We start from the raw sequence: 12,027 nt of genomic DNA, 5'->3' as shown, positions 1-12,027 counted from the left end.
AGAAGTAAGTTGACATTTTGGTTTTATTGTTCTTATTTTGGTCATATTACTAATCGATGATAGTTGTGACTTAGTTACTATGCTTTGTTGTTCTTGTTATAATATCGGCACTACACGAGTTATTATGAAAATTGAGTTTTTGTCAAACTAGTCACGAGTAGATGTTTTTTACAATGATGTAAGTATAAGGTACATTAGATAGTTACTGCTTTTACCAGCCTCGGCACTTACGGGCCCGGTTGAGGCTAACATTGATTTTTCAAGATATGGTCTGGAGAACGCCAGCAGATCTTTGTTTGAGCCAGTGAGAAAGATTTTGCCAAATAAGTGGCAATACCGAAATATCGCCTTTTAAACCTATTAACATCCCTGCTGCACAGTGGATGAAGCAGGATCAGCAAGCGAAAAAGAAATGGCATGGCCCTAACCCTTCTAGTGTAAGGTTTGAGATAGCCAGTAGCATATCCAGAAAAACTATCTATGTAAGAAACAACCAAACTGGGAAAACGGTTGATCAATCCAAATTTTCAGACATATTTTCACACAGTAACTACAATTAATTTTTTAGTTTTGCTAGATTTAGGAGTCAAAACTGGCTTTTTGTGTGCCATCAAAATCTAGTTACATACAATTTAATTTATAGGTGCAATTTGTAAGCTATATAGGAACATAACGTGTGACACCAATATATACTAATAAACAAATAACAATACAATACTCATAACACTTGAAAACAAATTAAATATCTCTGTACTAAATTTAAAATAGTACAGAGTTTACTGTAACTACTAATTCCAAAAATGAGTTGTCATAAGACAAACTTACAAACAAATAAACTGATTTTAAAAATGTGCATCACAAAACAAAACCACACAGACTCGCATAGGTTTGTAATGTTGGGACAAGTCTCTTACTACAATATAGGTAGGTTAAAGTGCAGTACAGACAAATGGTTTTAAAAGAAAGCAGAGTTCCTATTTATACATCGTTACTTTGAATATTTAGAACCATACAAAAAGGTTAAAAGACTGTAATGATCATTAACAAAATAAAGTATTGCATAAGTTTCTTTGGGATACTATTTCATTCTTACCTTACTTGGGATTTACCGAACTGGCAAAACCCCATGTTGAGTCTTTCCAGAGAGCCCAGATTTTTCATGACAACAGGACTAACAGATCCGAATGTAGTGTTAGAAAGATTCAGCTCTTTCAAGCTGGCCAGTGATACAAGGCTGTAGCAAAAAAATACAAAGGTTATCTAACGACTTCAAATTTTGCATGGAAAGTTACTGGTTCTACGTTGGAATAAATACTTTCATAAGAATACAACATATTCTGTTAGTTGGTTCTACAGTTCAACAGTCCAACCATGTGTATGTTGAGTAATCACTCAGCGTAAAATAATGATCATGTTATATTTAGCATTTTAAATCTTAAATTGATAAAAATAAATGAGCAAAGTAGTAAATGTTAAGGAACATTAGTTTTATTGTCAAACTACTATAGAACAGTACCATAAATGCAGAGTTGGCACACAATCAAAGTTTTGACCAAATTATGAGGCTGATATTTAATTTCACAAAGACTTCAAGTAATCAGAACTTACTAATTATGCTTTGTTGATTTTTTATTGCCCCTTCTCCCAACTTCTGTTGAGTAAAATGACAGTTTCAACAATTTAAAAACTGCAAATGTCGCTCAACAACAATGAAATTCAGCATACAACGGCGCAAGCGAGACAAGAGTAGGGGTGTCTAATGCATGTCTTATGTTTTTCTCTAGCAAATGTACTCTTTCAATAGGACCTAAGTACATACATGTTAAAATCTAATATTTATAAAGGCTATGTATAATTGTTGTATTAACATAATGCCATGAAAATGTCATTGCTGTGTTGCAGGTTGAGCTTGAACAGTCCTTTGGTCGACTTTGCTACAACCGGGAGCATGTGCGAGATGAGCCATGTACCAAAGTTGCTACAGCTAAAAATAAATGTAATACATCAAACTTCTAAGAATTTTGAGTGTCCTAATTTTTGGTCAATTGCATTTAAGTTTATATCTGCCTAGCACAGCCTCTCTTGTCAACTTAAACGAGTTCCTTGTTGAGTTATAAGATATGTAATGCATAAAACTGATAAACCATAGTACATGTACCTTTAAGGAGATTAAAATTTGAAACTCAGACAGTAATGTTAATAAACACGGTAGAGTCTTGCAGAGATTTTTTGTCGTACTATTACATATCTACCTCAGTGGCAATTCAGAGAAGTTCCATCCGCGCATGCTGAGTTTTTCCAGGAAGTCCAGATTTTCGATGACAACTGGACCGGTAGAATCCATTTTACTGTAAGTGAGGTTCAGCTCTTTCAAGCTTGGCAATGAAGCAAGGCTGTAATAAACGGTTAAAATTATTCAATGACTTCAACTTCTGCATTCAAAGTTATTTGGTGCATGGTGAATCAAATCTTTCTACGAGATTCCATTATATTTTGTTTGTTGGTTCTACAGGTCAACGATTAAACAAGGGGCATATATAATTTTTACGGATTTCACGCGTTAGTTAATGTTCAATAAAAAACAAACATGAAAGTGGGTGGTTTTTCAACCAGTATTTTTTGTCAATAATTAGTCACAGTTTCACAAGCCTATATAAGTTTTAATCGCTACAAAAAAAATTTAGAAAAACTTGAGTAATTTTTTCCAGCGCAACTGACAACACTTCAAATTTTTGATAAATTGCACAAGTCGCATATTAAAATTACTTTCAGCATGAAGTCCAGTATTTTCTATAGTTTACTTCATATGATCCTTACTTTTTGTGTGAAGCTGGTCGACAATTAAGGTTTCTAACAATTGCCCTTACTTTTAAGCCGATAAATCAATTTTTTGTGGAACTTAATTCCGTATTTTGAAAGATTTAATACCTGGAAAAGGTATGCATTATTTGTCAAACCACAAAGTTGATGCTATGAAAACGCCACAATTATGACACAGATTGAGCTTAGCTATTTTGTTGTTCATTTTGATTATAATCGTGAGCGTCTCAAAAGTCAATGATTTATCAAAATTAATTAATTTATCATTATTCAGTGGTCCACATAATCAACAGGAATTACCAAAAGTTCATAGAGGTAACATTAGTTAAACATTTGCAGCTTTAATGCATCTGACATGTCCATTCGTTGCTAATAAGATATTGCGTAAGGATGACCTAAATAAAATAATATATAATCAGGATGAACTGTAAACATACTATATACTGACTAAACATATCCAAAAAAATATAATTGTATAAAATTTAATAAACTCAACTTTCTATTTGTAGCTTACAAACAATTGACCAAGCCGTATCATATGGCGTGTGGTAACGAAAGAGCTAACTTGTGTTCTACATATATCATCAAACTTCATAAGTTGTGAGTGGCGTAATATTTGGTGAGCTGAGTTTATTTGTTCTACTACCTGTCTAGTGAAACCACGCTTGTCAAATTGAACAAGCAAATTGTTGAATTGTAAGATATGTGATACATAAAACTGATAAACCATGTATCATCTGCGTTAAATTTAATGTTTACTATTGGGCTATGTTTAGCTGTGTTCATAATCTTTATCACTACCTGAATAAAATAATTTTTATTAAATCGATAAAATTTTAATGCTTCAAATTACTGTAAAACTAACAATTGAACATTTTGGAAATTTACATGTAGATTCTGTATTTTTCAAACTTTTTCCTAAAGTAAAGTTTTATTAGATGAAGTTCAAATAAAGTTTAGAATTATACAATTCGACCAGTTCATCAAAATGTTGAAAAATATAAAATAAACCATTTTGACAAAGCAATACTAATATTGCCTATAATCTGGACATCAACACTTATGTTTGACTGTTTATCATTTAAAGTCCAAGTATCATATCAAGTTTAACAAGGAACGACTTTCATTAAAACATAGTAATATCCATATTCATATTATTTGTCATGAACACATATATGTTGTACAGTGCACACTCAGATATGATTTTAATCTATTTCCCAGTTGGCATCGCATGGTCGGAAAGTCGGATAGCAGAGTATAGAAACCATAGTAATTATAAAATGCAAACATATTTTGGTAAGAATCATCAAAATTTTACAAAATTACAGCAGATATCTAAGTTAGTAATAAAATAGGTTGTGTACATTATAAACTATAGTTACGTACAATAGCCTTAGTATACCACATAACTAAATTTGGTGTATTACCTGATTATGATCTGTATTAAATTATAATGTTACAGCGTACTATGTGAAGTATGTACCATAGAGAGTTTCTACCTTTAATACAGATATACATATAACATAAGCATACACTTTAAATATGTTCTGCTTACTAAACGGACATTCAAAGCTAAATTTTAGTTTATTTTTCTAATTATTTTTAAAAACCTAAACGTTTCATTACTAATATTCATCACTTCTTATTTTCTGGCTATGTTTTCAATACAATTTTAACCAATCTCATTAAAACCTTTTCAACCTAATTTTGAAAAAAAGTCTGAACGATGTGATTTTTGTAATGAATTGGATTTTTGTTGACATGTAAAGAGAATTTGTCTGACCATAGGTTTATTAAAAAAGATCGCAACTGAAAATTCGCTCTTGGTTGTAAAGAGAAAGGACTATAGTTTTACACATGATAATTGCTGAACTACGATAATACTGGTGACAACATCACTTTCGACCATTGTGGAAAAGGTTTCAGATAGAATTTTGGCGTCTTCATTATTTTGATGTATGTTATAAGTACACCAACTGCCAAATTTGAACTCGGGAAAACTTTTTGCTGCAATCGTAAAGTTAAATAGCATTCAAATGGGAAAGTAAACAAATCATTGTGTTACACGCCACAAGGTGAAAAATATTGTATATCAGGGTAGTCATATCCTGAGGGCGCACTGTATTAATTATTTTGATGGAGTCACTTTAAACTTAAAACTATTTACATCAAGCATACAAGTTGAAAATGGCTTTGTTACCAATAGCTGCTATTACACGTCATAAATTATTCTTGAACAATATTCACCTTGTTCATCATATACGTTGACCTTAGTAAGTTTGGTTAGCTACAGTAAATTTAGTGTATTTAGTTTATTTAGTGTTTATAATTCGCAATAATTTGTAGCATTATAATCTACTATGTGCAAAACACACCGTAGTGAGTTTTTGCCTTTCAGGCACCAATGGTGATAATATCTGCATACCAACTGTGGAATAATAGTTTTAGTTTAAGCGGTTTAAGAATGAAGTAATACAACAGCTATGTAGGCTAACTGGCATCATATGCAACTACTGCTACTACCATATGCCATTTCAAATAGTCATTCAAAAAAACCATCAGCCATATTTAAAAGTTAAATGGCATTGGAAATCATAAGTCAGTGTTTGGGTAAAAGTTGAGAAACTAAAGATAATCCAAGATTCCCCCGTTATGTATTTATTACTACAAACTGACTTATAAAAGGAAAACTGAGATTTTTTATGTACTCAAAACAACAGCTTTATATATTCTTGCACCTCACTAACGATAAAATGACACATCGTGCTGCATTTTAGCATGTGTTCATTAGTATGTCACGGCTATGATGTGGTCATTTTTCCGCACAAATTTGCATCATGTCGATAGATCGCAAAATTGTAAATATATCATGAACCATGATGCATATTTTAAAGTTCCCATGTTTTATATATATACATTGTATATATAATAAGTTATATAATGACATACTATCATAGTATGTCATTATGTAACATATTATATAATGCTGGAAATTTATTATAAATTTACAGCAATCGAGAAACTTTGAAGAAAGATTCAACAAATTGTAGACAAGTTTCTCATCAAAAAACGTCACTGCTAAGAAATGAAAACTGTGGTCAGGATAAACCCTACTAAGTTGTTATACAGAGTTTATATTGACAGTGACCTAAATGGAAGTTTTTTCAGGACACATAAACGCAAAGCCAGTTTTTCTAATGACATCAGTTTATCCAAACCAACAAGTACATCAGGATCCAGTTTTTGCGAGCTGATTTCCAGTTCTTTCAGATTGGTCAGTGAATCAAATCTGTAACAGAAAGACATTTGTAACTATAATATAACTAACTTTAATCAACCAGTGCTGAGTAGTTCACGTAAAGATTTTTCATTATTTTTCTCATAACATTTAGTTGTTAGGAAAACCACTATAAAAATTGAAGAGAGTTAGTTGGCCATAAAGGAATTCAGTGCAATATATTTGCAGCTGTACCTCAAATGGTGTAACTATACAAAGTATACATATAAGTAAAAAATTTTTATTCAAATCACCAAACTTTATTAAATGTGTAATTTTACAAAAAATTCTGCTAATCAAAAGATTCGCAGAATCTTTTGATTAGCAGAATCTAATCTAAATACAAAATCTCTCTAATCTAAGATATTTTTATCGCCTCATTTTATTTAATGTTGAACTGTACAACATGAGTATTAACTTGAAATAAAATTGAAACTAACGGTTTTTTGCTAATGGGATCACAACGGTTACGGCTTTGGATGTATATTTAATGTTTATCGAGATTTTTTCTTTATATAAATAAAAATATTTTCTAAAAGATCTTCTAAGCAAAGTAAACTGTTTTTATCACAGTTTAAACATTATTCACAAGCATTTTAATCTGTTAACATCAGTGTTACCAAAATTAAGAACCAGCACACAGTTTGATGCTTGTCATTAAAATCACGAGACAATTTATTTTTATCACACAACTTTTTAATTCCAATTCCAGTGCCGTGATCGTGAGACAAAAATATTTTATTGACTAAAGACTTATATGTCTAATGCAATCACCGTCTAATAAAAATATTCAAAATTTTATATACATGTAAATACCATACCTATAAAATTTTAGTAACAAAATCACAAGTTAATCTTAGTAATTATTTATACGTACAGTATATGTAGTGTGTCTAGTTTATTTAGTGTTTATGATCTGTAATAAAGTTTAATATTGCAATGTACTATGTGCAGGACATTTTTGTAATTACAAAAATAAATAAATGAATTTTTTCAGTGGCAGGTCTATGGACACTTGGAGCATTTTTTTGGTTTCATTTTATATTATCATGAAATTACTTTTGAAGGTTAGCCAAATTCTACAGTAATTCAAAATAGCGGTAGTTTAAAATAAAACTGACAAAAACAGTTTGAAACACTAAAAAATAGTTGCAAATTTTTTGAAGTGAGAACTAAAAACATGATTTGGAGAAGAAATGATATTTAATCAATATTACCTGTAAAACAAATATTGTCATCAAGCTTTTCAAAATAGTTTTCCATAAACTAATTAAATGGTAATTGTTTCCTTTTTATAGACTGACCTGATTTTTTGAAAACTACATTTCTCTAGTTTGAGCTTCTCTAGTGATGTGAGTCTCTCTAAAGCTTCAACATCACTGTTATCCAAATCGGTATCCTTGACATTCAACTCTTTTAGACTGATAAGTGACACAAATCTGTAACAGACCATTGGGACTCAGTTGCAGTACTTTGCACAAACCTGATAACAACAAAATTTCAAAACAGCAAAAACTTTCAAAACTAGCCTCAAACTTTGCATAAGGTATTGTTGCAAACATTTCCTTTCATGCAGAGTATTACAACCATCGCATCCTTTCTTCACTACTTTTCTAATGTTCATAAATGATGTGGAAACTTACTAAGGATATCCATAAGTTTTTGGTTAAGCTGTTGATGTTGTGCATTATAATAGACACAATTATACACTAAAAACATTATGTGCGCTTGAACTTTTCTATGACACTTTCCTACAGTGGACCGATAAAGAAACTGACTGCTTAGGGCAGGATGATCTTTAAAAAAGAAAAAAATATGCTGCATAGATGAACTCAGAGCCAAGGAAAAAGAACAGTTCAGGTCATAAGACACTCGAATGAATGATGATCTATAATATCAACACTGCAATGCCTGTGCGTATCAAGGGCAGGGCCATTAATTCATCTAATAACACCCTAGTATAAATGCAGACATCTGGGTTTTCAGAAAGTTCAAATGAAAAAAAAGTTACAGCGACGAGTTTTTTACTTAACAGACTTTTCAAAAACTTCTCACAAACACCAGTATCACAGACATTTTAACAGCAAAAAAATCTTTTTTGCTGTTTTACTATCTTTTCAAGATTTAGCCCGATATCATTAATAAATTAGCTTAACATAGAAACCACTCTCTTCCACATAGTAGTAAATTCTTAATATGTTATGACATTCTCAAAAAAAATCTAGCATACCGAATAACCTCTATTTGAACACCCGTTCTATTTGAATGTTGCCTCAATTAGACCGGTCCAATAGGAAAAATGATTAAAAAATAGAGTGCCACCTATTAATTAAGCGCTACCTTTTCGGATCCACACTTTGACTTTCTTTGATCATTACAAACCCAAAATGGCACGTGATCAATAAAAGTGTATACAAAGCGCTAATAGTGACTCGGTTACATTACAAACAGTGAACTCTTATTGCGGTCGTTGTTCACATCATAGTCTGATTTTTTAACTCTGAAGCTTACAGTGTTTTTAGATGATTTTAAAACAACGGCCATAAAAATAATTATTAACTGCCTTAAACTGAAAATAGTTTTTTGTTTAAAGTGTTCATAACAATTTGATGTATGAAAAAAACGGTTAAAAATGACAATAGAAACTGCACCACTATTTTTACTGTATTTTCTGCATAAATTTTATTTCTATTTTCGCGCTGAAAGCATTGCATGAAAATTTTGATTGGCTGAAAAATTGTTTGGAACCTGTTATTGACGAAATTAGAAACTGTCTGACTATTTTGACTGTAACTTGCGCTAAATGTTAACCACTGTTTATGCTCAAATTTGCTCTAAAAGCAAAGCATGAAAGTTGCGCTTTGTTTAAAACTTGTGTTGAGAATAACCATAATATTGAGCCAGTCCAGCGTTAAATATAAACAGTTGAGGTCAGTAGACACTAAAAAGTTTGTGTAACAAGAAGATTACACAGATTACACAAGAATACAAAGATTCCAAACAATATCAACAATAAGATTGCACTCTGCTGAGGAAATGGGGCAAACACTCATGTTTCAAAAGTGTTCATTTCTTTCATGCATATATTACACTTATGGCTTGTTCATGTCACCTTTCTTTGAATAAAGTGCACGATTAATCAGAATAAGATTCCTCCGCTATGCTATTATTTCACCTTGTTAAGTGGAACATGACAATTTTTTCACCTCAGAAAAATAACTTTATTTTACAATTTTATTTGAAAAATCTTCGCTCAAATTCAATTTTGGCAATTGGCGTGCTTATTACATACATCAAAACAACAAAGACACCATATCGCTGTTTACCGAAAAAATTTTTTAAATGTTTGAAACGGACACAATGACCAATTTCTCTCAGTTCAGCATTTCCCATGTTTAGAACTATAATATTTTGTCTTTAAAATTAGCAGATAAGTTTGAGCTACAATCCTCCAAACAGAAGGTTGGTTGTGAGACAGCTTCTCTTAACATGCTAACAACAACTCCATTTAACTATGTATGAAACAGAACCTTTAGGTCAAGTTAAGTTAAGGTTAACCGAGTTGAAAAACGTTTCAATTGGCTGTCTAAGAGTTGTATTGAAAATAGAACCTGAAATTGAAACATGTTAGAATTTTACTGATAAAAAGTAGGAATTCAGATATATTGTTAAAAATACAGAGTACATCTTAGCTTCAAGTGTGTGTTTAGTAAGTTGAAAACATTTAACTCCGTGGCAACCATCGCAAAGTAACTAGCAAATTTATATCGTAGCTAAGCTAATACCGTGAGTTATTCCACCTTGGAAATTCACCCAATTTATGTACAGTTTTTTTCTATGTAATATAATTTTGTATGATTAATAATTAAGAAAAACTCCTGAATAATCAAAAAAATCTACAAATATGCCTCAATAATATCTCTGGCAAAAGTTATAACCAAAATCCTAAACCCATGCCGGAAACAATCTTGCCGATTTGAAGTTTTATCATTGGTGATCAACTTTTTTCAAATCAAGAAATAAGCAGATTCAGAAATTGTGAGACAGTGAAAGACTGCACAAATCAAACTAAAACTTATTTGCAATGTTTGATTTTTTATGAAACTCTAATTTTGCCACCTAGATTAGTTTTACTTGAATAAAAATGCACTGTTTAGGCAGTCGCCAAAATCAGGTTAAAGTTATCATTAACATTTGATAGGATTATGTTTCAACTTTTAGGACTCACCTTCTATTGAACATGAACAGCCTGTTTTGGCTGCGAACTGTAGCCAACATATCAATGAGTACCATGAACTTTAATGTCGCATCTATATATATATAAACATATATAATATATATATATATATATAAATATATACATATATATATACATATATAAATATATAGTCAAATTAGATTGAATAGGAGGCCACTTTGGAAAATATATCCACGATATAGGGCTTTCGGATAATAGGAGGCTTCTGATAGGAGGCTTCGCTAGAAACATGCTTAAACAACTCTACTCGTCATGCTGATCACATACGTATATATTTTGTATTTTGCATAAATTTTGCCGGAGAGTTCAACATTTTGGAAAATTTTGCAGGTTAGGAGGCTCTGTAGTTTGAAATGGAGGACCTCCCATTAGCGTAAAATTTGAAAATTTTTATACAAAATCTTGAGTTGTCTTCTCTTTTGCAAGAGAAGTTATCTTCTCATTAATTTCAGGGCCTCCTATTATGTTTTTATATCTTGAATTAGATAGTCCTAGTTCCAAGCTCTAATTCTTTTCTTTTTATATAAATTTAGCTAATTATGATATTTAGTTTGGTTCTTTTTAGTTGTAATGAACCTTTATTGCATCATTTAATTTTCTATCAATTGGTTAAAAAGGCAAACTAATTTGGGTTTCAGGGATTTTGCCAACAGATCTTAAGAAAACCGATTTGCAGGCACATCTGTGTGTGCTTTGATCTAAAGTTTATCATACGTATTATTCATAAAATTGAAAACTTATGCTTTCCCTTAATAGCTTGTTAGTGGGCATGCATGGCAAAAACAAGAATTTTGTCCATTTTAAAAAAGTTGTAATAAGTTGCAATAAAAACTATGATGGTATTGACATCAAGCAATTAGTATTGAAACCATCCTGATTGTCAAATAGAAAACTTTTAAAATGTATATTAATTAAAACAGTGCATATATTCATGCTGCCAAATATGCCTGGTAGAGTCAGAGACACCCAATTTTTAAAACATAAATGTCAATCATGGGATATTTGCATACCTGTGGCCACATTTATTACTTATACAATTTGATTAAGTCAATTCATTGCTACTGAGGCAAAACTGGGAAATATAGCATATGTGGGGCCTTTGGATTATAAAAGGTTTCAGATAAGAGCTTTCGATGAAACCATGCAGTAACATTGAACACACTGTGCAGATTGCATGCATGTATATCTAACTCACATTTATCAACATTGGTCAGCATATTTCTTTAAAAAAAGCCCAAACTTACTCATGAAGAAAAAAATTGACTCTTTAAGCAACCCCGTCAAGGAGTTGAGTTTACAGAAAAGGAAAGCTCAATATAAGTACGTCAAACAAATTGCTTAAGTGAGTGCAACGGTGACAAATAAAATATTCTTAAAACACAATGAGTTTGTATAAATTTAAAAGTCTTTAGTGCAAATGGAGCAACCTATCAAAAGCAGGCCAAACAGCTGTTACATTACCAAAAGATTAAAAATCAAAGCATTCACAAGAATACCATAAAACATCAACAAAAGTGGACTATTTTATCTCTGTCAAATAAAGCTGTAGAGCTTCAAAACACTGAGCTCCATAATTGTCTTGCAAATTGTGTGACCATTTCCTGGCACCTCGAGTATAATGTGTGGAGTGGTGGTAGCTGTAACTAATGGCTCTGCACAATGTTTAAAATAT

At 31.4% G+C, this 12,027-nt stretch overlaps 1 protein-coding gene across 1 annotated transcript in view; it reads right to left on the bottom strand.

Annotated features, from left to right (window-relative positions):
* The window catches only part of LOC137398046 (leucine-rich repeat protein lrrA-like), a 47,676-nt gene extending 37,286 nt beyond the window's left edge, over positions 1–10,390 (bottom strand). Inside the window, exons 1-5 of the mRNA XM_068084146.1 lie at positions 10,326–10,390; positions 7,402–7,536; positions 5,969–6,109; positions 2,253–2,393; positions 1,094–1,234 (exon numbers count right to left, since the gene is read on the bottom strand). Coding sequence (XP_067940247.1) covers positions 1,094–1,234; positions 2,253–2,393; positions 5,969–6,109; positions 7,402–7,536; positions 10,326–10,390 — 623 coding nt within the window. The remainder of the gene's footprint in view (positions 1–1,093; positions 1,235–2,252; positions 2,394–5,968; positions 6,110–7,401; positions 7,537–10,325) is intronic.
* Positions 10,391–12,027: the final 1,637 nt, after the last annotated feature.

The sequence above is a fragment of the Watersipora subatra genome, chromosome 6 (genome assembly GCF_963576615.1).
Source record: "Watersipora subatra chromosome 6, tzWatSuba1.1, whole genome shotgun sequence".
Taxonomy (NCBI): domain Eukaryota; kingdom Metazoa; phylum Bryozoa; class Gymnolaemata; order Cheilostomatida; family Watersiporidae; genus Watersipora; species Watersipora subatra.
Note: the sequence above shows the minus strand (reverse complement) of the source record. Positions and strands in the feature narration are given on the sequence as shown.